Source organism: Ochotona princeps, chromosome 5 (genome assembly GCF_030435755.1).
Source record: "Ochotona princeps isolate mOchPri1 chromosome 5, mOchPri1.hap1, whole genome shotgun sequence".
Lineage (NCBI taxonomy): Eukaryota > Metazoa > Chordata > Mammalia > Lagomorpha > Ochotonidae > Ochotona > Ochotona princeps.
In genome coordinates, this window is record NC_080836.1 from 46,063,707 (window position 1) to 46,089,842 (window position 26,136).

Genomic DNA, 26,136 nt, shown 5'->3' on the forward strand with positions numbered 1-26,136 from the left:
TTTTATAAATGATTTAAATAACTACTCTAATTCTGACTTCATGGTTCTTTTCAGATAACAGATAAATTGATGTCTAAGGAAAGCATAGCACTGTATACGTTGTCTAAAGTTGGACATATGTTTAAATTATACATTCCAATTACCTGCCTATAGGGCATCTTAACTGCATTGTCTTCTGGTTATGAGGTTAAGACAGGTGCTGTTTCTTCAGGTTGATTTGGCAGTGTAGTGGATTTCAGATGGTGAAAACAACAGAAGCAATAGCTGGCAGAAAGAAATACAGAAATCATGGCTCAAGTTTAGAAAAACTGAAGCAGAAGAAATTGATAGGGATTGATAGAAGGAGTCCTGGAAATGAAAATTAACAGTCTCTTTCTAAGGAAAGGAATTTCTATGGTTTGGTACAAATTACCCTATGGATACTGTTACAGGAATGTAGACAATTCTTGAATGAGGGTAATAAATGCCTCATGACATGTTTGTTAAATCTGATCGCCAAAGTTTGGACAGTCAATTAAAGTAAATAAAAATGTAAAGAGAGGAAAGCATTAAGAGGTTTATACTGAACTGATATTCCACTTCTTAACTAAATTAGAATTTAAGCAGATACAAAGGAATTCTTCAAAGAAAGTTTTCCAAAGCAGTTAGATCTGTAGAAATTAAAACTTTAGGAAAGAATTATAAATAAGTGAATGTTGAGTTTCCTGGGCTGATGAAAGAAGCTACAAGGGAAGAAGCAAATTGTTGAATTCATAATTGTGTACTTGTGAACATGTGTATGTATGTATGTGTGGGGGCTTGTGACAGAGGGACAGAGAAAGTGGAGAGCCTACTCTGATTGTTAAGGGTCACGCCTTTAGAAAGGTGTGGTAACGGGCTTGGCGGCGTGGCCTAGTGGCTAAGGTACTCGCCTTGATCCCATGTGGCCGCTGGTTCTAATCCCGGCAGCTCCACTTCCTTTCTGTTTCTCCTCCTCTCAGTATATCTGACTTTGTAACAAAAATGGAGTAAATCTTAAAAAAAAAAAAAAAAAGGTGTGGTAACTTCAAAACACATAGGATCTATTAATATATACAGTCATTTATATAATTATATATAAGTAAAATAATGAAAAATTACAGAAATGTAAGTGATTAGTTTGCATAACAAGATATAAACTATGTACGAATGAAAAGAAGGTATAATCAATGAAGATGCCAAGACAGCTATTTAGTAAATACAGGATTATTAAACTAACTATCCTGATGAGTAAGATAAGGGAGATGAAATAAAGGGAGAGATATACAAGTTTTTATGTAACTAGATTAAAAAAGTAAAAGTGACAAATAATATGAAGGCATCTGAATGTTAGGAGAAAATCTTGCATTTATTGAGCATCTAGCATGTGCCAGTCAGTGTGTAGCACTTATTCAGTGTGCCATTAAAAGTTCTCATAACTTCATTTCCTAAAATTAAAAATGATCCTTGATAATTATTATTGAGGATTGATTTCATTTTTGTTTTCCTTTTCTTTCTTTTTTTTTTAAAGTCATAATGAGTGAGAGGGAGAGAGAGTCAGAGAAAGAGAATCTTCCATCTGCTGATTGACTTTTGAAATAGCTGCCAAGGTGGGGTCTGAACCAGACCAAAGCCAGGATTCCAGAACTCATCCAGCTCTCCTACATGTGTGGCAGGGACTGAAGTCCTTGGGCCATCCTCTGGTTCTTTTCTAGCTGCATTAGCAGGAAGCAGGATCAGAAGCAGAGCAGGTAGGACTTGAACCAACAATCTGATGCAGTATGCCATCTTGGTGATTAGCCAGAGATGTAAAAGATGAGAAAGGAAACCAAGTTCAGAGCACAAAAGTATAACACATTTTGGCTTTCTATGAGACTTAACTACTGAAACTGTAGACAAATCATTATAGCTAGAATTGTGTTTTTAAAACAATATGCTATCAATTTTATACATATGCATGGGGCTAATGTTGCAGTATCTCAATTAAATGATAGTGAAGTTTTGAATCTGATATTGGCAATGAAGAGGATGGAAGAGGCACAATGAATAATTTTAAAATCACTGATTGCCGATTCCTTTAATATTCCGTGTTCTCTGAGTTTTCTTATGCATTTTATAGGGTATAGTATGGTGCTTCATTATATGCATACAAGGCATCACGGACAAATCACACTAATTAATATTTCCATTCCCTTGAACTTTAAAAATAATTTTTATTCATAAGCACCAAACTTATTTATTCCTGGAATGCAATGTGCTATTTCAAGATTTACAACTTGTAGAGGTTAGATCAAGGCAGTTAACACTTTCATCTCTGTACTGTCTCTTTATCTTTGAGTTCCTCTCTTTCAGTGACTGATAAACTACTTCCTAAGTTTTTGTAAGCTGCAGTTGCACCCACTGTGCTGTAGAACACCCAAACGTACCCCTTTCCTCTAATTCAGTTTGAGTCTCTGGTATCTATTCCCTTTCCAGTCTGTGCTAATCATTGGTCTTTGTTCAAATTAACTTTGTTTTAGCTTCTTCGGTGAGAGAGGGACATGCAATATTTGTTTTTCAGTGTCTGACTTACTTCATTTAATGTGGCCCAGTTCCCTCCATTTTGTTGCCAATAATAACATTACTTTTGTGGCTGACGACTATTTTGTTGTGTTTATATACATTTTCTTTATTTATTCATTTAATCATGGACACATAGGTTAATTTCATATTTTAGTTGTGGATGATGTGAAAATAAACGTAGTAATGCATATATTGCTTTCATACAATGATTTAAATATATATGCAGAACAGGATAGGGTAGCTGGTTCATATGGTAGTTTTATTTTTAGTTTCTTAAGGAATTTCAGTGCTGTTTTTTCATAGAAGACGTGCTAATTTACATTTCCAACATTTTTCTCTACATCTTTACCCACAGTTTTCATATGTTTTTGATTATAGCTGCTCTGAGATAAAGCAGCATCACACTATAGTCAGGTTTTTCATTTTTTCTGGTGATTAATGATATATATTTACATAAAGATGTTGATCATTTGAATTTCTCCTTTTGAAGAAATTTTTCCTGAAATTCTCCTTTCAAACAAATGGCTTTCATATATTTTTCCTATTCTTAAATTAGTCTAAATTTTGCTATTGCTCTTTCTGTATATTCTGGATATTAATCTTTTTCTGATTAATTCTCTCCTATGTCTATTTCCAGTGAACTACCTAAATGAGGTAAAGGTAATTTACCTTCCAGAAAACAGAATTGGAAAATACATAGTAGAAATAATGAAGTTACATGTCATGTTGTGGACAATTGAAACTACAGAGTTATAAAGAAACAAGTACGTTCAGGTGCTAGGTTTGTAATTTTATATACTGTGTTGAGATGGTCACATTTGGGAAAAGGCCAGTAGGCTCTTTAGAATGAGTCAAGTAAGTGGCATGGGAAAGCATTTTTTTTTGAGAGAGAGAGAGAAGAGCAAATGGAAAATCATGAACGAGGATCATGCCTGAAGTACTTCAAAAGAGATGATCACGTGAGAAAGTTCAGGAGAAAAAAAAAATGACAGAAGGAAGTGAGCAGGATGGGCACATCTTACAGGGCCACAGGTGCCATTGTATGTATTTTGACTGTTCTGAGTACTGGAAAACATTGCAGTTTTGAGCAGAATACTGACTCAATTCTCCTGTATTTTAAGTGGCTACTGCATTAAAAACAAACTAGGAAACTAAGAACAAAGCTGGGATGCTAGTTCAGAGATCATCAGCAAGGGTTGGTTTCATGACTCAGAAGAGCCACATATATGTGGGTTAATGCTCAATAGTTATAATCTTCATCATTTTAGCTGTTTACATTTGATTTTGGATTGTGTAAGTGAAATTAATTGGAATACAAAGCATGTTGTGGGACTTGGTGGGAGAAAGGTTGTACAGACAAAGGTGCAGCCTCAGCATAGTTTCATAGGAGATGGAGAGTGGTGAACCAGGAGCTGGAGCTACAGAGACTATGGTGGAAATCTAACATAAGAACCCAGACCTGGAACTCACTGGAGGGAGTGGCACAAGTGACTGCAAACAGAGTCGTGTACCAACTGCAATAAGTAAAATTGAATTGTAGACCTGTGAGTGACACAGCTTAGAAACCTGCCCCAAGCAGGAGAATCTGATAACCAGAAGTACAACAACCAAGAGCAAAAGAAGACACAAAGGCGCAAAGAATATTACTGAAGACTCTCCTGCAAAGGAACAAAAGAGTTTTTGCCAACCTCAGAGTTCACTGAGGAAAATATCGAGAAAACGCTGGATACGGAATTCAAAACACTTGTTATAAAATTTCTTATCAACAATGAGAAGCATGTAAAGCAGGCATTTAAGAATATGAAGAAATACATCACACAGGAAATGAATCAAATGAAAGCTGATATATGAGAAAGGAAGAGTACAGTGGAGCAAATTGAAAGTACAGTGGAGAGTCTACAAAATAGAATGAAGGAGGCAGAAGAAAGAATCTCAAAATTAGAAGATATTTCCTGTTACCAGGGAGAAACAAACAAAAAGCTGGAAGCACAGCTGGATCAGGCCAAAAAAAGTATTCAAGAATTGAAGGATACTATTAAAAGGCCACATATAAGAGTTATGAGAGTCCCAGAAGGTGCAGAAAGAGAAACTGGGAGTAAAGCTGTATTCAATGAAACAATAAGGGAAATTTTCTCTAATCTGAAGAAAGAATTGAAAAGTAACAACCAGGAGGGGCACAGAACTCCCATCATGCTTGGCGAAAAGTGATCTTCACCACAACACATGATATTCAAGCTCGTCAATCGAACATAAGGAGAAGATCCTTAAATATGCACGTGAAAAAAATAAACTGACATATAAAGGAATGCCAATCAAACTCACAGGAGACCTCTCAGGAAACTCTACAACTCAGAAGAGATTGGAGCAACATATTCCAGATTCTAAAAGCAAAAAAAATTGTTGGCCCAGGATAACGTACCCAACAAACCTTTCCTTTGTCTTTGAAAATGAAATAATAAAAAAAGAAAGAAAATAAAATAAAATCCTTCCACAATAAAGAAAAATTGAAAGAATATGCCTCTTCCAAACCTGCCCTACAAATGATACTTCAAGATGTTCTTTTGACAGAGAAAAGGAATAGTGCCCACCAAACCAAAGGCAAATATGAAGAACATCCCAGTAAAATAACAACAGAAGACTAAATCAATGAACAACCCATAGCTAAAATAACAGGACCAAATCACCACCTTTCATATTAACCCTGAATGTAAATGGCTTAAACTAATCAATAAAATGTCAGAGATTAGTAGACTGGATTAAAAAAACAAACCCATCTATTTGTTGCCTACAGGAGACATATCTCACCAACAAAGATCAGAGGAAACTATATCTCATGGATTTATTATTATTTTTTTTTAGTTTCAGCTCTTCAAACACTTTCTCATTAAATTCTTCACTGACAGATCATACAGAAGCATCATTTTCTTTAAGAACAGTCTTGATTTTCTTTTTCATTTCTTCAGTGACACATTAGTCATTCAGTAGCATGTTATTTAAGTTCATGGTGTTGTTACTTGTTTTTTCTTCCAGTTATTGATTTTGTTTTGTGGCTTTTCATTTAAGGGATGTATAATGACTGTATGATGGAAACTATCATATCTAGTAGCATGCTATTAAATTCATGGCATTGTAAATTGCTATTTTTCTTCCTGTTGTTGATTTTGTATTGTGGCTTTTCATTTAAGGGGATGTATAGTAACTGTGTAATGGAGACTATCATATCCAGATGCGAGGATACAATGCAGTATGCATCTCCACTTCCAGACAAAGATGGACTCCCAATGAAACTTAAATATATCTTGACAATATGTATCAATATAGAGTCCAATGCTGGACTCTCTGCCATTGTCTACGCCTGCAATGATGGACATATGACTGCTTTTGAAGAACTATACTATAGTAATAATATAGGGAAATTCAGTGAGGGTGGGATGGATTGGGAAGTGGGTAAGGGGAATCCCAGGGCCTATAGAACTGTATCATAAAATCATAATAATAATAATAATAAGTAAATTTAAAAAAACAATGAAAAAAATTTTTAAAACAGTACTGCTAGAAATAGTGGGTGCACATGTTTCCTTGATAAAATAATTTTATTTTTTGGTGTAAACCTAGTAGTGGGATTGTTGGATCATATTATAAATCTATTTTTACATTTTTCTTATAAAGAATCTCTTCATTTTTTCCTGCAGAAGCAGTATTCATTAAAAGTCCTAGAATTGACAGGCAAGAAGAGAATATACCAGGGTTGTTGGAATATGTGGTAGGATTTTGACTAAATGTAACTAGTGGTTTATATTAAGGTCATGATCATACAGGGGTAAGTGAGGCATTCAGAAGACTGGGCATGTAATCAAGAAATGAATGTCATTAGAAAGTATATATTCTGAAGAGGAAAACATTGGATGAAACTCAAAATTAAGAAGCAAAATGAATCAGGAGATAAATCTGAAATAGCGGAAAATAAGGCAAAGTCAAAAGGCTAAGTTAGGTCCTGAGGCCTGTGCTCTTGGTGGGTTTGGGAGGTACTGATGGCCTTGATATCACCAAGAGATGTGGGCTTTTGTGTCCTGTTGACTTCAGATGTGACAGGATCTCTGATCTCAGGGACCAGAGTCAAACAATTATGTCCTGGCATGGAACACTCAGGGCATCAGGGCATGTTGAGCCACCTTAACTCCTGTGAAGTGCAGAGGACCATCCCTATTTAGACCCAGATGATGAGTCAGCCTGCTACTGTGAACCAATCAAGGACCTCGCTTGCTATTTCAAAAGAAACCAAAAAGGCCAATGACTTCTTAGAGTGGCAACGATGATGCAGGCACCACTGCCATTGGCACTGGCTTGAATTTCTCCTGCTCATGAGATTAACCCATTAGATAAGATAGGATAAGATTTTCAAATACAAGACATGCAAGACCTATGCCACTAATCATTAGGAAGTAGTTTTAAAGATGATATGAATCTACATCCTCAGTAGCTGTTAAGAATAAGAATCAGTAATATGATTTCACTACTATATTCTCAATCATATTTTATTTGGGAAGGGGGACCATGATAATGTACTTTCCCAACTTACATTGAATTTGTTTATTGCTTTAATTCTAAACACCGCACTTTAAAGGTGATATTAAGGAACTTAAAAATTGGGGAGCATTTGATGATGAAAAGGCAACTTGAAACACTGGTATATCATAATGAAAATCTGAAAATAATTGACATTGGAAAGGGGGAATAAGGAAAAAATTAACGTGGTCTAAGAAATATTGGTAGAACTCTCAGAACAGTAAAGGTTTAAGAGGGAAATATCCCCAAATTAGACAGTTTGGAAGAAGATGAGAGACAGATTACAACTGTGAAGTCATGACATGGACAACCAACAACCTTGAGAGGAATAATTTCGTACAAGAAGCTGATAAAGAGGTTAGAAAACAAGTATTAGTTGAATGATTGAACTAGATAAAACAGAAAATACAGTCTAGCACTAAAATGTTGTGATAGAATTAATCTTACTCATGGATAAGAGATTTAAGTTTTTCTCTTTGAAATTTTTAACAATAAAGCTGAATATTACTGATTTTATTAGAAAATCAAAGTTCCTATAATCAATAAGTGTGTCAACTTACAAATCATAAAATCATAATTTTGGTATCCATATGTATGGTGGTAAATGCCAAGAAAAAATAATAAATGAGGTTGGAAGAGGTTGTTTTGCGTAATATAAGTTGACTTAGGTGGTACTGATGGTGATATCTGAGAAGATATCAGTAAATCTAAATGTAGAAGTAATCTAGATTATAGTCTCTTGACAATTTTTGAATGAAAGACAGAAAAAAATATAAAACTTAGAAAAATAAGTATTGTACTTCTAGAAAAAGAATAAGTGTCAGAAATCTCTGAGGGGTAAATGAAGTGGGAGATGCAGGTACCTATCTTAGAGTTATGAGTCGGAAGCCCTATCTCTTCTGCCATTTGTAACACTGTCTACCTGCCAAACAAATCATCTCTCTTAAAGATGTTCTGCTGCTCACCAAGCACTTGGGAGTGATATCATGTGACCACTTCCCTTCTTAGGTTCCTAGAAGCCAGGCAGGGAGTGCAGGAGATGTGGGGGACAGTGCTCTCCTGCAGACACAAGAAGAAACTAGAAACATCTCTCTTTCACCTTTCCCCTCCCTGCCCACTTATTCTTGAATATGGCTAACACATTCCTGTGATTTCCTCACATTTTAAGTGAAATTTACCAAATAAGTAAATAAATAAGTGAGACCCAATAAAATTAAAGAAAAGGAAAGAACAAAAGAAAAGATACGTTGAAGTGGTACAACAGCAAAGGACTACATATTCAAGACTCATCTTTCTTGTCAATATCTTAGTTTCTTGAAGATGTGCTTTGGGCCAATGTGCTCATTATGGTGCACGTGAGTATACTAAGAAAGCATTTTCTGTTGTTCAGCAGAAACCAAACTAATTCTACAGCAGCAAAACTATAACAGAAAACATAGTTACTACCAGTGAGTCACCAGTTTGTGCAACAATGGGCCTGTGGAATTCTACAAATATCTTGGATATACATAGGAATCCAAGGATGTGTTTTTAAAAGCAGATGTACTTTCCATCATCATCCTTTTCAACTTATGTCTGAATGATACATTTCTAACTTAGGAAGAGAAAGAGAAACAATAAAATGTACTTGGGATCTTAATCAAACACATGTGAGTTCAAACTCCAGCTCAATGGCATGTTTACTCAACATCTATAATCCCTGATCATGCCACATTTGGAAAATAACTATCACACCATTTTCTCTACACATATTGCAACAAGTAAATAAAAAAAACTAAATCAAGATTTAAGAGGATATCAAATTTAGTTCATGTTGACATGATTCAAACAAACCAATAAGTTCTTACACTGTCATCATTTTGTCTCTAGGTCTCTCTCTCCCTCTCTCTCTCTTTTTCTCTCTCTCTCTCCACACACACACACAGAGATATGCACACATAAACTGTGTGTGTAGGACTCTTTAAAATGTAACTTTTTTAGACATTGTTTTTCAGTCCAAAGACTATATGCTCCTGGCTCTGTCTTATTGTTCTGACACTGGTGTGTTGCTCAGACATTCGGATCTAACCTCTCTCTGCAGAACTTAGAAGCTGGAAGAGGGTAGGCCTAAGATAGAAAAATAAAGTAATGTTGCTGAAAATTGAAAGAGTGAGGAAAGCTGAACTGGACATGTTCAGGCACATAAAACAAAGAGAGGTGTTTCACCCTCTTGGAAGAATCAAAGTCCAGAGAATTTTTTTACTTACTTAGTGATTATGATGCTGAAATGGCATTCTGTCGTCTCAGAATAAGTTGCCCTTTAATAGCAGGTTAGAGTTGCTCTTCTTGCTGATGAGCTATTTGAAGATTTAAAAAGGAGGCGAAACGTGTTGCCAGTCTACCTACATAAAACAAAGATGTGCCTATAAAGATGTGTGCACATCTTATTTTATATGGTCAGCTTATTTTTCCAAGGAAAATCAGGCTTAAAGGGTAATGTCTAAATTAAATGCTATTTTCCAGGAATCTTGATGGAAAAAATTAGTGTGCATTTCTGTTAAAGTAGAATGAAATATGCTTTAAACTATAGGAATCATTTACAGCAATACTGACACTTTCATAAAGAATATTGCTCAACGCACATAACATAAAAGTAAAGAACTCAAACTGAGTTTGTTTCACATTAGAACTGAATAAAAGAGTTAAGCAGAAGAATGGCACTTTTTCTGAATGCTACACATTCAACTGAACCCTTCAATTTTCTGTTATGCTGTGCTCCTGGTGTATGGCAGAAAATCATGTAATTCTGACAGTTCAGAACTTTCCCCCCACGTCCCCTATGGAAATTGTTAGTTATAGTAAAGAGCTAGTGGATTAAGACTAAAGAGTAAATTCCATGAAAAAAAAAATGTCAAGTAGCAATCAAAAGGTTTGTGAGAAAATGAACTCATCTATAGAACCAACAAGCCAGGAAATCTGGACAGTAAACTTTTAAATAATATTTAGTAAACCTTGGTATATGTTTGCCACATTTCTCCATGGTGCTGAAGAAAATCAGAAATCCATTTGTAAAAAAAATCACTGCAGAAGACATCCCTTACTTAGTTTTTCTTCTGTCTTCTTACCTCTTGGGTACAAAATCTATTTCTGAACTGTTATACATAGCCATAAATATAATACAATGTAATAAGAAGCTGCAGGAGGGTAAGGTTTAAGGTAGAAGTATAAATCTTAACCTATGTTTCGTTTGTCAAAATCTTTTATTATGGTCCCTTCTCTTATTATCTAGCCTGAGGTTTGAGCGCAAGGTGAAAAGGTATCTAATTTTAAAAGGCTTGTTCTTAACTGTTTTATTTCCTTAATTCCTTAACATCTCATTTCATCCAACTCCTTGTTATTTTGTAAATCTTTACCTGAGAATATTTCCTAATTATTGTGCGCTTGAAAAAGTCCCAACAGTGTCTTAAATTTTTCAATCTCAAATGTATGTCAACATGAGAATGGGTGTGTTTCAGGGTTTAACTCATGTTGTCCAAATTCGTAATACCTGAAGTGGTGTTTCAATTCAAAATGAAGAAAATAGATTTCCACAACGACTTTATTATGTAAAGCAGCTTATAGACCTAGTGAAAGGCATAATTACACACAAAACATAAGTATATTAGGTGATGAATGTATTAGCTATCTTTAAAAAGTGATTTCTCTATTTTTACTGGAAAGGCAGATTTACAGAGAGAAGGAGAGACAAAGATCATCCTTCCGATGGTTCACTCCCTAAGTGGCCGCAATGGCCAGAGTTGAGCTGATCTGAACCAAGGAGTTTGGAGCCTCCTATGGGTCCCAAGATTTTGAGTCATCCTCTACTGTTTTCCCAGGCCTAAAGCAGGGAGCTGGATGGAAAGTGGAGCAACTGGGACACAAACTGACACCCATATGGGATCCTGGCATGTGCAAGGCTTGGATTTAGCCACTGAACCATTTGTGCCAAGCCCTGTATTAACTGTCTTGATTCAGTCATTTCACTTTGTATACATAAAACATCATATCCATAAATAGACTTTTGGTCAGTCTACAAAACAAACAAAACTCACAGCCTAGGGTGGGTGACCCTGAGGAAGCGGCCATGCCGCTGGCGGACGATGAAATGCCTCCACTTACTGAGAGGCATTTGTGATGAACAGGTGACTGCAGAAAATTGTTTCCATAAGTTACAATTTGAAAGTTGACATTGTTTCGGCATAATTTTTGAAAGATAATGGTTGTATAAGTTTTGTTTCTGTTAATTCATATTGTAATTCTTTTTTTTAAAGATTTATGTTTATTACAAAGTCAGATATACAGAGAGGAGGAGAGACAGAGAGGAAGATCTTCCATCCGATGATTCACTCCCCAAGTGAGCCACAACGGGCCGGTGCTGCACCAATCCGATGCCAGGAGCCTGGAACCTCTTCCAGGTCTCCCACACGGGTGCAGGGTCCCAATGCATTGGGCTGTCCTCAACTGCCTTCCCAGGCCACAAGCAGGAAGCTGGATGGGAAGTGGAGCCGCCGGGATTAGAACCGGCGCCCATATGGGATCCTGGAGCGCGTTCAAGGCAAGGACTTCAGCCGCTAGGCCACGGCGCCAGGCCCCAATTCATATTGTAATTCTTTGAAAATGTGTAATCTGCATAGAAGATTATATTGCAGGTCTGTTTGAACCACAATATCAATTCAGAATACTCTGTCTTACAGCTATTTTGGATAGCACAATTTTAAGTTGTAATACTATAATATCATTCCACCAGGTGGCTTTTTTCATTTCTTGTGTTTTTTGGAAGGTGCTTCATGAGATATGAGAGATATCCTTGACTTATAGAGAAGGAGGATGGGGCAGTGACATGGGAGAGTTTCTCATGCAATGTGTTCCTCTCCCAGTGCAGTTCTTGGTTTGAAAACATTAGAGGAGCAAACAGCAAAGCTAATTCTTCAGGATTTAAATAGCATGAATGCTTTGTTTCTCTCAGTGTTTCTGGTCATCTTCCTTCTTCCTGCAGATTCTATAGTCATGTTTTGTCAGTCCAGTCACAATATGTAAAGAATTTAATAAGCTGATTTGTCCATGTGAGCAAAAGCTAATATAGTTTCAGAGAAACTATGTATCTAGTGATTGATTCCAGAAAATGTCTTAAGCATTGCTTAATTTTTACATAGTATTTGTTTTGTATTTGTTCAAAAGGAGGAGTTGGAGTGAAGGAGAAGGAAAGAAGAGGTTGGGGTTGGGGGGGCCGGTCTGCCAACCCTAGCCCACTCCAACATGGTCACAGTGGCCAGAACTGGGCCAGGCCAAAGCCAGAACCCAAGAGTTTCATTAGTGTTTACCATGTGGGTACAGGGGCCCAAAGACTGGGTCCATCCCCTGCTGTTTTGTCAGGCAATTAGCAAGGAACCGGATCAGAAGCAGAGCATCCAGGACTCCAAATTGCACCAAATGGGATGCCAGTATCACAGATGGAGACTTACCATGCTGTATCACAATGTTGACCTTTGCATAATCTTTAGGAACAGACTCTGTAGCCTGAGAGCCTAGCTTCAAATTCTGACTCTACTGTTTCCAGTTGTAAGAACCTACGCACATCACAAATTATTTAACTTTTGGTGTCTGTTTTCTCAAGTCTTCCATAAAGATGATCATCAAATTTTTATAAGAATAGATGGTTTTGTAGCTCTTAAACTAGTTCTTGACTGAAAGTAGGTGCTCTGTCCGTTCTTATTGTGTTCAATTTACCCCTGATATAATATTTGCAAATTAGTTTGTAAGGCTTCATATTTATTTTTTGAACCAGAATCTTTTGCATGACAAACATATCTATTGTAAAGAATATTTGATAGATGAAGATAATGCTCACCAGAGAGATTTGTGAAATATTTGTGTTTGATTAGGTTTGTCAACTCACTTTGGGAAACGAATCTTGAAGATATCTTTTCTGTTCTCTACATTGCCTAACATGGAAGATTAGATATATAGGTATATATGTCATATAAATATATATATATATATATATCATATATAGATATATTAGATATATAGATAGATTATATCTATAGATAGATAGATACATACATACATACATACACAGAATCACTCTCTAAATACTGAGGTGTTGTAGATGTGACTGATATGTGACTAAAGTGCAAATTAATCTCCCCCTTTATCCAGTGCTGGTACCTCAACTCTACTTTTAAGGAATATTTTCATGCTATCACCATGGTCTTAAGTTTTAAGTGATATTTATTCCTTATTGCATGCATGGGTCATAGGACTTCATTAAGACCAAATTAGGACAGCATTATCCTAACTGCAGTGATTACTTCAGGAATGACAAATCCTACTGGGGCCAATGAGATCCAAAGAGTTTTCTCTGGAATTTTGTTTCTATTGGATCTGAGTTTCAAAGATTTGGATGCTGGATCTGTTCTTACAGCATACTGTAGTAAGAGAAAGAACTCTAGAAAAGCTGTCATTGTGGGACTCAGAATCAGCTGGTTCAGCATGAGTTGAGTTCCAGCAACTATCTTGCCTAAAACTAACTCTTGGAAATAAACCATGAACCCAATTCCCTTCTTTAGTCCATTTTTTCCTTTCCCAAATGAATATGTACATTGTTTTTTCCCTTACAGTCAAAGTTTCCTAAGAGAGTGAACAAAATATTTTTAAGACTGTATCTTCCCCTTGTTTTCAATGACTATTTCCTGATGAAGATGGTACAATCAGAAAATGTGCAAAATGTGTTTATTTAATAGGTAGACCTGTCTCTGAGTGTAACTGGGGTCATGCTTGCTTCTTATTTCATCTCCTCTTTGGCCTTAAGTACATTAACAGCTTTTTTTAAACACTGAGTAAAAATCACAGATTTTTTTCATATTTGAATTTGTATGATATTAGGCTACTTTTTCTAATATCAATGTGTGTTCTTTATTCAGCTTTCAGATAAGGATCTCAAAAGTGTTTACCTTTCAAGTTGTGGTGGGGGAACTTGAGGGGGCAGAGAATGTAAAGCTATAGTTATGCAGGTACTGTAGTTCAGTGGTTGACACTTAACATATACTTCAATTGTAAGTACGCTATTCAATGAAAGACTGACACGTAAGATCCCCTTGGATTACCACTACTCTTTCTTGATTTCAGCGACTTAAACAAAAAAAATAATAATAATATTGGTGTGTCACTGTGTTAATTCCTCCCACTCCCACAGCAAAAGTCATCTCTGTGGAGTTAGCCAAGGACTCTACTGGATTTCAGACACTGGGTTAAAGTAAATACTAAATCTCACGGTTTTTTAAAAGAATGTCTTTAATATAATTATTATTTTAGATGCAGTTTTATTTTCAATGCTTTTCAATTTCATTACATGGATTGAAATCCTCTATTTGCAAATAAAAACATGAAGAGAAGCCATCATTGATGTACATAATTCATGACTGAAACCAGTAAAGTCTTAACGTTTAGTGCTTTAAAAAACAATTAAATAAAGCCTGCACATGATCAGAGCTCCATCCCTGACAGCCTGGGATGCTTTATGCTTGTTGTCTCTGTACACTGAGGAAGGAATGTGTTTCTCTTCACAGCTCCCCAGCCCTCTAGTGGTGGTTATAAAAACGCCACTTTGTAGTCCCTGCACAGGAAATGCCTGTTCTTACTTCAGTTACCAGAATCCTTTTACAGGAAGTTAGGTGTGGTCTTTGAAGGAGAATTAAAAAAAAAAAAATTAAAGCATGATGGAATTTTAGCTGCAGTCTTCTTGGTGCCAGCTTATCAACCCCAAACTCTGAGTGTAAAAGATTCTGCAGGGGTAATGTTTTAATATTCTTATTATGCTTTTTCTCTGTGATGCTGTTACCTTTACAGTAGAATCCTTGGGGAATTCTGCAGGGGGACCACTTTCATTTTGAAGCTGCTAGCTGCATGTTTTAGCATGTCTCCTCTTTCTATTAGAGCATCCAGGCATGGCAGTTTCCTGCCCCGAGACTTTCAAAGACTGTCTTCATGCCTGTGCCTATCGCTGGGCATGAGGGTCCCTGAGGAGGAGTGAGGAATGAGAGAGATGTATTCAGAAATGCTGTGATGCTGGGAGGGCAGCCTCCTAGCTGAAGGGTCCTGGTCTACTTCAAAGAATTTTTTAAATGGAAACTGTACTGTAGCTTATGTTATTTTAGGCTTCTCTCTTTTTCTAGTATATATTGCATAAATGACTGATTATTAATACACTTTGATATTTGAAAATGCATTTCCTATTTTTAAGTGATAACTCTCATTCTGTGTGGTAGGGGTTAAAATATATTGATGATTTTAAATGAAGAAAAATGTTGATTAAGTGTTCTTGTGCAGACGGCATTTGATAGTCAAGCTCTGATTTGTACTGTTTCCAGTAATAGAGAGAAACTCCATTCCACGTATAGAAATACCATTTAGAATGACTGATGTTATCCACTTTGAGCTGGTAAATATGAGTCTAATTCTAGTGAAACACCATTTATGTTATCACAATGACCCATATGACAAGAGTGTGTTTCAAAGATAAGCTGGCTTGGACTTGTGATATTTTTAATCCAAATTCTAAAATAATCATAGAGACTGCTTTGCAGGTTTTGTAAAATGGGCAGTATTTGAGAAAATGAGCTACTTTTATAGCATGTTCTAAGTTACTAAAAATCTGTTAGTTTAAGAAGTAATTCCACCAGCTAGCAGCAGGTTGCTAAGCCAGGGGTCCAAGCTACAGACCTCTGACGTGGGTGACTTCCTGCCCAGTTTGGCAGGAGCCGAGTTCCTTCCTGTTCAGCTTCCGAGCAGTTCCAAACACAAGCAGGCAGCTCCTGCGCTTTCCCATGCTCTTGCGTTCAAGCAGTGTCTTCCTAGGGTTCCATAGCCTGGCATTTCAGGATTTCCAGACCTCCTTACCACAGGTATTGACTTTGAATAAACTCTTAAATGTGATGAAGTATGCCAAAGAGTGTGGGGGAATGCAAATACTTGTAAATCCTCGCAAAGCGGCAGTCTTACAATTTTGTGTCATCGCTCATCTCTTGTTTTGGATGTCTGGTGATTTTTTTTTGAAGGAATGCTAAAAAGATGGCTGCCAAAATATTCACACAAGTCAAAACAGCAAACACAAATCAGTACTGAAACTGCAAGCATAAACAAGTTACCTCTCTTCTTGAACGCTCTGAATTAAATGTTTCCTTTCAAAAGCCCAGTTACTTAGAGTATTTTGGGAGTGGAAATTTAGATTACCTCATAGACACCTAGTGACTGTTTCAGATGGATCTCCATGCAAACAACAGAGTGCTTGCATGCAGGAGATTCCCCAAATGCCATATACAGCTGTATGTGTAAATTACTACAACTCTCTTAGTTTGTATTTGTTATCTCATTGTTCAGTGTTATAAAGCTACTATTTGAATCCTAATGGTCACTGCCTTTTTTTCCCCTGTCTCTGTAGCACTTTCTTATGCAAGGAGCTAAACAGTGATTAAAGAAGCAGGATGAAAAGATGGCACAATCAGTGCTGGTACCGCCAGGACCTGACAGCTTCCGCTTCTTTACCAGGGAATCCCTTGCTGCTATTGAACAACGCATTGCAGAAGAGAAAGCCAAGAGACCCAAGCAGGAGCGCAAGGATGAGGATGATGAAAATGGCCCAAAGCCAAATAGTGACTTGGAAGCAGGAAAGTCTCTTCCATTTATTTATGGAGACATTCCTCCAGAGATGGTGTCAGAGCCTCTGGAGGACCTGGACCCCTACTATCTTAATAAGAAAGTGAGTGTTAGTCAAGTCGCCTTTCTTCTTTTATACACTGAAAAGTTCTGGGTGAGTCCCAGGAATGATGGGAAAGAATGTTGTGCCTCCTCCCCTCTGCCTACAATATGACTAATATGCTAGATGGGTCTGACCCTATGTCAGATCTTTTGTTCTAAAAGACTTACTGTTCTATAAGTCTTTTGGAAACACTCATTGGAACCTATATCCTATGGACAGGCAGAAAAATGAAGGACCATTCTACAGCAGAGAAACTGAGGAAGGACAAAAGCCTATTTACCTTTTAAATATTAATAATTTTCCTAAATAAAATGCTAATTCACTCTATTTTCTTAGAATTTGGGGCAGCAAAATTTGGATATATCTTTACATTTCCAAGAGGATCTGAATTCCTCTGACAATTTATAGCTATCAATCATTTTTTAATCTGATTTTTTATACTTACCACATAGACTTTCTTCCTTTATTGGATCTCCACAGAAATAATTGAAACAGGTAACTTTTTAAGGCCAAAAGAGAGTTTGAACAAAAGAACACCTGAAAAGCTTTGAAGTTCTCTGGAGAAAAGTATTTAATCAAAGAAATAATCAAAGCTTCATTTTTGTTCTTTACGTGAATAACAAATACAATTTAAATTACTGAGGTTAAAAATCGATAAAGATGCCAAGAAATCCTTGGCAACTTTTTTGGAGATCCTCATGGCACTTATCAAATTTAGGAAAGTTTATAATATTCAGAAAGAAAGTGAAACTATCATGTTGTCATATGTTGATAATTAGTACATTACTATATTATTTCATAGGACAGTATTTTTAAATAGTGATCTCAGCCTTTCTCTTAACATGTCTTTAATGGGTGCCCTAAATTCTGCCTTATGTGTGTGCTTTCTTTTTCAGACATTTATAGTATTGAATAAAGGGAAAGCAATCTCTCGGTTCAGTGCCACCCCTGCCCTGTACATTTTAACTCCCTTCAACCCTATTAGAAAATTAGCTATAAAGATTTTGGTACATTCATATCCTTTTTCTGATGTCACTCATAAGATTTTCTTCTTTGTTTAACATTTTGAGCTTTTGAGTTTTCAAAATACATGTAGTTGGCAAGGTTACATGTTTGTCTTTTTCCTTCTTGTTTACAGTTAGCATATTATAAAATGATATCACGGGTAAGCAAATCAGTTCCCGTCATCTTCCAAGTTGTTTTCTTCCCATTGTCTCTCTACTTCTTCTTTCTTCTTTTCTCTAGTCTTTTAGGAACTCCTTGCTGCATCCATCACTTCTAATTTTATGGTGCTCTATAATACAATAAATGGCATGTGCTATCTTTTTCTACTTTTACATTTGCAAAGTTCATATCTAATTTAAATTTTCCAATTTTGTGTTATCTTGGTCTTATTTGTTTTAATTTCTTGTCTTTAGTTTTAACATTTGAAAGAATTAAGTTAGTCAATGTTTCCAATTGTGTCGGTATAGACATCAGACTTTCAAATTTTTCTCCAAATTATTTTCCACACAGTATTCCTATTGATTTCCTACTTTAATTTCTCATTTGTTGTTTATTTTCTTTTATACCAGTCCTACACATTGCTTACTACAATCATTTGTCTCCAAAGGCTTACCATCTACCTATTGATGTACATTTCTATTTTAGTCTTTACTGCCATTTTTTAAGACATCTACTTTACAGAAATGAGATTGGTGAAACATTGGTGAAAGTTAGTAATTTGATTTGTCTTGAGAGTTGAAAAGAATATTTGGGAAATGAAAGATTTTATTTTGGGCCAGGGACAGTATTTTGCCTAACAGGCAGGCAGCCCTGGAAAAAGCCAAAGACAGCCTGTACTGGACGGGGGCATTAACAGGAAGAACTGTGACGTCTTGGATTAGAGTTAAGCATCAGGAACCAGAAGTCAGGGTAAACCCACATTCAGCAAAGCCTCTGGCAGAACAACTTTTTAAAAAATATTTTTAAAAGATTTGTTTAACTTAATTTGAAAGAGATTTACAAATAAAAACAAGAGAAGGAGAAACAGGGATCCTCGTCCTCTGGTTGTGATGGCTACAGCTGTGTCCATCCAAACGCAGGAGCCAGGATTTTCCTCTGGTTCTCCCGTGTGGGTTCAGGAGCCCAAGTACATGATCTATCCTCCACTGTTTTCCCAGACCATAATCTGGATCAGAAGGAGAGCAGCTGGGACATTGAACCAGCACCCATATGAAGTGCCAGTGCTGCAGGCAGGGGATTACCATGCTGCAATGCCACACTGGCCCCAGGACAACTTTTAAAGTTTCTTCTTTAGAAAGCCACTGTTGAGGTTCCATAATATGATCAACCTATGATTAATCCTGGCAGTAGAGAAGTGTACTGCCATTAGCATGACCAGAAAATATTTTGTATTAAATAATGTAGAGAATTCTGTATATTGAGTAAGCCTGATATGAAGGACATGTTTTAATTCTAAGGATCAGGACTGTAGAGCTTACCTCCCATCTTGCCAAGGAAGGTGGCAAATGATGCCTTTAGCAGCATGATATTCTGTAAGTCCTGTTTTTAACTTCTAGTACCTTGTTCCTATGACAATTTATATGAATATCAATATATTCACATTTAATATTTATGTTTTATGCTTTTAATATTTAGTAGTCAATCTTGCATTATCTCTTTTTTTAAATATCATTTTTATTGGAAAGGCAGATAAGATTCATAGAAGAGACAGAAATATGGTCCATCTGATAGTTCACTCCCCAAGTGACTATAATGTCCAGAGCTGAGCTGATTTGAAGCCGAGAGCTTCTTGTAGGTCTCTCACAAAAGGTGCAGGGTCCCAAGGCTTTGGGCCATTTTCTGCTGCTTTCCCAGGCCACAAACAGGGAGCCGAATGGGAAATGGAGCAACCAGGACATGAACTGGCATCCACATGGAATGCCAACACTTGCAAGGCAGGGATTTAACCATTAAGCTACTGATCCAGGCCCTGTCAACATTAAGCAATAATATGTTTTTTTATGTCTGTTTTTTTTTTTCAAGTAAGTTAACCCAGTTACAAGGAACTAGCCTTTGATTGACAATAAAGTTAAGATTCATATTATTTATATTTGATCCATATTTATATAAATATAAATGATGATCTACCATTACGTGTCAAGTGTTTATATTCTTTACACTGAAAAAAATCTTTCCATAAGTTGTCACTGTAAGTTTTAAAAACTTTATGTTCCTTATGTAAACATAATTTGTCTCTGAAATTCTGTGGAGTTCATACTTAGCCCAAAACTTAGTTCATGATAGACACTGAACAGGGTATTTAAAATAAATAAGTGACTAATAAATCAGAAGTTAGGAATTCAGTTGAAAAAAAAGGGGGGCGGAATGGAAAGTTCAAATTGATCAGAAAACTGTTTTGTCTTGCATCTTAATGATGAGATGGAATCCCGAAAGTCCAGTACCAAGAAAAAGGCAGATTTTCTATTAAAATATATTTACAAGATATTGTATTTCTTTTAAAAAACTCAGAAAAATTATCATTTCTATTCCATAAAATCTTAAGATAATATGAACTTAGCTTTAAGACATCCTGGAAAAGACGTCTCTGGTGATTGAGAGCCAAGGCAGGTTGAGAAGTTCTAGCCAGTCCATCTGGGGAATTCAGAGCGCAGCTAAAGACAGGTGCTCTCTGAAAACATCGGTAAAGCTTGCATTTGAAGTTTCTATGAGGTTGCCAGAAGAAAGAACTCAATCTCCAAGCAGCAGAGTTGTTTTGAAGCCTATGGAAATGCAAGTTGAAATGCAAGTTGAAATGCATAGTCAACCAGGTAAATGGATTAAGGTGTGCCAAGCTGAACTGCTATCTCAGCTAGAAACTTATAGATTGCTCAAAGCCATAGAGATGCTCCACAATAGAATATAGGATTTTTTCAAATCCCTCATTGCCTTAACAAAAACAACATACTTCAGATGTCTTAATTTGGAGAAGAGATAAAAGAAAAAACAGTTGGGTGAACAGATAAGATAGAAAATTCCTTTGTTTAAAATATATATTTATTTGAAAGACACAGAGAGATTCCATAATTCCATGTATTGGTCCACTTCCCAACCAAGTATGTGCCAAGCCAAATCCAAGAGTCCAGGAGCCAGGTCATCCATCTCATCTTCTACATGGGTAGCTGTGACCCAAATATTTGGGGCATCTTCTGTTGCCTTCTCAGGCACATTGGCATGAAGCAGGTACTGTAATTGATACTTTGGTACAGGATGTCATCCTTATGAATGGTGGCTTAACTCACTTTACCAACAATACAGCCCACCAAACCCTTCAGTGTTTTGGTGATGCTGGCACAACTCTTCAGAGATCCTGGTGAACTTAAATGCACATAATACTGTAGCCTGTGACTAGCTTTTTACAATGGGTTTATCCCCTCTGCTTCACAATGCAAACCTAGACTCAAATTCTGGTTCCCTGACTTTAAGGGCAGTGCAGGGGCCAAAGCATTTGAATTGTCCTCTACTTTCTCACGCACATTGGCACAGTTCCTAATCAGAAGTACAGCAGTCAAAATATTAACCTGTGCCCACATGGGATACTAGCACTGCAGATAGAAGCTTTACTCACTGTGCCACAATGTGACACCCTCAATACTTTTCATTTTGAAATCAGTATTTTTTAAAGATTCATTTCATTTTATTTTTTGAAAAGCAGGATTACAGGAAAGAGAGAGAGAGAGAACCTCCATCTGTTGGTTCACTTCCCAATGGCTGAGAAAACCAGAGCTATGGCTATCTGAAAGCAGGATCCAGCAGCTTCTTCTGAGCTTCCAATGTGGGTACAGGAGCCCAAGGACTTGGGGCTGCGCTCTACTGCTTTCCTAGGTCACAAGCAGGGAGCTGGATTGGAAGTACAGCAGCCAGGTCATGAATCTGCACCCAGAGGGGATGCCCAGCACCACAGGTGGAAGCTTAGCCAACTGCACCATGGTGCTGGTCCCTGAAATCACTCTTATGAATAAATGTAATTTTATATATTTGATTTTTACAATATATATAGGGTGTGTATGAGGTAGTACATATGAAAAAAAGTCATTATAGCAGATGTTCAGGAAGTGAGAGAAAGAACCATGGACATCAGTGGGAAAGGAAAATGAGCTATGGGAACCAGAAAGAACCATTAAAGCAGAGAGGGCAGGTACTGACGTGATGGGCCATGGTGAGGACATCAAATTCATTCTAAATAAGAAGAGGGGAGATGATGGGAGAGTTCCCCTTAGAAGAGTATCATGACCTGCCATATGTTTTCATCAATCATTCTGAAATTATCCTCACCTTATGGAGAGTAAACAGCACGAAAAGAAAGACTGGGTGCAAGGAAAAAGCCTGGAGGTCTGCTGTGCTCAGGATGGCAGGAGGTTATGGTGGCTTGTACCACAGTAGGAACAATAATGTCAATGATAGGCTAAGAGCTGTAGATTTATTTCACAGCAGAGCTAAAAGGATTTTCTGGCCACTTAGAAATGAGGCAGAAAGGCATTATAACCCTATATATAATGATAACCCTAGGTGTGTCAAGAAGGGAAAAACCAAAATTGCTGTTGACTGAGCTTGAGATGACTCAGAGTGGACCGATTTGGTGGATAAAATCAAGAGCTTGGCTTTGAGTGTGTTATGATTGATATGGCTGAGATATATTCAGTGAGATCTGAGGTTAACATGCCAATCTGGATACTGAAAGGAATTGTGCTGTACATCAATATAACTCTGTAAATTATGAGCATATTAATAACTTGTAAAGTCATGACAGGGTGCTCCAAATCACACAGTAATGCTAAACTTCCCAACATTTACAAAACAGCAAAATGACAAGCTAGCTATTGGCATCATATCTAGATTCAAATCCCACCTCTCAAATTTACTTATTAGACACATGACTCTTTGTAAAGATCTGTTTAATTATTTTAAAGAGTTGCACAGCAAGGGTTAGAGACAGGGACAGAGAAAAAATACAGAGAGAGAATGAGAAAGCATCTTCTGGTTCATTTGCCAGAAGTTACAATGGCCAGCTCTGTCTGAAGCCAAGAGCAGGACCTTCTGCCACATCTCCCACATTGTCCCACATGTGTGTGACAAGGCTGAAGCACTTTGGCCATCTTCCACTGCTTCATGTGTTCACTGGTAGAGAGCTGGGTAGGAAAATGGAGCAACCAAGTCTCATCATGACTTAGTAAAAAAAAATTAAGGTTTTAGAGGTAGCATCAGAATTTGGTGCTATATGTAAACAAGGCACAATGTGAGCTGTCCCAACCATCTGATTTTTCAAATCAGTTAATTGAGGCCCAGAGATATTTAATACTTTCTACAGCTATGTTTTCTGTAAGTGGTAGAGTTAAAAACTTCATACCATGCCTTCTAGTTCTCAGCTTTGCATTTTCTATTCCAAAACAAAAGAAAAATGCCTTCTTAAATTCTCAAACAGAATGCACTAGTGTCATTAACAGTGTATCAATCTGTGCACTACCAAGCCTCTTTTTTAAAGATTTATTTATTTTCATTGGAAAGACAGATATACAGAGAGGAGAAGAGATAGAAAGCAAGATCTTCCATCTGCTGATTAATACCCCAAGTGACCACAATGGCTGGAGCTGAGTTGATGCAAAGCCAGGAGCCTCCTCTGGGTCTCCCATGTGGGTACAGAGTCTCAAGGCTTTGGGCCATCTTGACTGCTTTCCCAGGCCACAAGCATGGAGTTGGATGGGAATTGGGACTGCCGGGACAGGAACTAGCCTCCCATATGGGATCCTGGCACGCGCAAGGAGAGGACTTCAACTACTAGGCTAAACACTGAGCCCAGATGCCTTGGCTTATAAATGTAGAAAATAATGTAGAACATGCATTTCACTATTAGGTCTAAGATATTTGCCTTTGTGGCAGATGTTTGACCCAGAGCTTAAGAATGCCTGTTGTGACACCTGCATTGCGTATCAAAGAGTCTGAGTTTGAGCCCTGATAGTACCTTCTGGTCAACCACATACTCTAGTAAGCAGCAGGTTATGGCTCTAGTAGTTAGATACCTCCTACTCACATGAGGGACCGGTCTTGAGTTTTCAACTTTGACCTGACCCAGCTGTTGCAAGCATTTGGGAGTGAACTAAGCGAAGAGAATCGTTCTCTCAAATCAATAGATACACTAAAAACAAAACAAAACAAAACAAAACAAAACAACTAGCATGGCTATTAAAGTCATTTTTAAAGATCTACCTTAATATTGACTTTCTATACTTTTTCAGTGTTTGTTATATCATCAGTATAAATTCTTAACTACATTGTATTTTTATATGCCTCAAAACCTGAAATGATTATTTGATATTCTTTTTTTATATTCTACTGTTTTAGTCATTCACCAAAATGCAATAATTTGAAGAGGATGGAGTTGATGAAATAAATTAGCAATGAATAATAACGTTGATAGATTTTGCAACTTTCTATCTAGAAATAACTATTAAATCTCAAGCATAAAAACCAACACAGATTATCTCGTTATTTCAAGACAAAATAATTGTATTTCTTTTTAAGCATCTGTCAGGGATCTTAAATATATACTGTTTTGTGAAGAAGATAGTTATACAATCTGGAAAATAACTCACTTTTTGAACATCATATTTTATTGTCTGTGAGCTGCTGGAAATTATATCAATTGATGATTAATATTGAAATATATATTTGTTTTCATATATATGAATGTTTCAAAACTTTATAGAAAATTCAATTAGAAGATAATATACATTTCCATGAACTTTTGAAACTTCTGCATGTCATTACATTCTGTTATTATAAAGGGTAGAGTTTTGAAAATTCATTTATGTGTTTGAGAGCAACAAGGGAAAGAGAGAAAGTTTCTATTCACTGGTTCACTCCACAAGGGCCCCCACGAATCAACAGGTGGGGCTATGGAAGTTGGGAGCTGAGGACTCAGTGCACTCAGTTTTCTCCAGTAGTTCAAACAGGTGAACTATCAGTGGTGCTTCTCAAGATGTGCATGAGGCAGAACCACAAGACAAACCAAGGTCCTCTGATGTGAGGTGAAAGCATGGCAACTAATATCTTAGCTACTAGACCAGATGTTCTCCCCAAGAATAAAATTTTGAATGGTCTTAAAACCACAATTAAATGAATTATGTGACACAAACTTGTGAAGCTATTAATTTACACAGTGTAGCCACTCTGTGTCCCATCTTTCCAAAAACATGTGGAAACTTACATATACAATCTATGTAATGACAAATTTCATGTTGCATTCTGTGCTTTTCCATCACATTACCCAATTCATCATCAAAGGAAAAATGTTAACCATTTCAGTTATAAATAAGTTGCAAAATTTAAGAATAGTCTACTGACACTGGGTGAAATGGCAAATGTATAGTAGTCAGTAACATAAAACAGTCCCTGTCCTCAAAAATCTAGTAGAAAAACCAACATTAATATTTTTCATTGGAGCAACCATGCAAGGTGTTATAGAGACACATAGCTGGTAGAATCAAAATTGGTCAATCTCAGTACTACAGAAAAATGATGAGTTGGCTACAATGAAGTAATGAGTTTTCTGCGGAAAAGAGGTAGAATTTTCAAGATGTTGGTTTGGGAAAGAATATCTAAAACATTCAGGAAATTAGGGAAATGGACAGGAGTCAGTCCTGCTAAAATCTTGACTCTGTGAAGACATTTTCATTATTACCCAAGAGTAGTAGAAAGCTAGAGAAATGATTCAAACTACAGTTACAAAGATTATTTTAATGCAGAATGAACAATGAATTGAAGCAAGTCAAACATGGATTCAGAAAGATTAGTACTGAAAAGATTGCAATGATTAAACGTGAATACTTGTCTTAACGCTAATCTTGAAAAACATTTGGACCGTAAAATGATGTTAGGATAAAACAAAATAGGCTGAATCCAGAATGATAGTAGCTGGTGGTACAGTGAATGTGCAGACTTAGGGAGAGAGAAAAATTACAGATGTCTTCTTATATTCCTAGCCAAATCAATGAATATTCAAAAAGATACAGAGATCTCAGAGGAGTAGTATTGGAAGAGGGATGAGATGAAGTAATTCATAAGTTTCAGAATGCAAAATCTTTTAAGTGACTGTCACGCTGATGAGATTTGTGAATACAGATATTTTATGGCCAACTGGTGGTGTGGAATACAGAAGAGAAATCTAACCTAAAGAGAAGCATTTGAGACCAGTGGGT

The 26,136-nt window shown here is 36.7% G+C and overlaps 1 protein-coding gene across 1 annotated transcript in view; it reads left to right on the forward strand.

Moving 5' to 3' along the window:
* SCN2A (sodium voltage-gated channel alpha subunit 2) overlaps positions 1-26,136 on the forward strand; it is a 167,136-nt gene that overhangs the window by 74,381 nt on the left and 66,619 nt on the right. Inside the window, exons 2-3 of the mRNA XM_058664577.1 lie at positions 16,583-16,900; positions 17,797-17,915. Coding sequence (XP_058520560.1) covers positions 16,634-16,900; positions 17,797-17,915 — 386 coding nt within the window. The 5' untranslated portion in view covers positions 16,583-16,633. The remainder of the gene's footprint in view (positions 1-16,582; positions 16,901-17,796; positions 17,916-26,136) is intronic.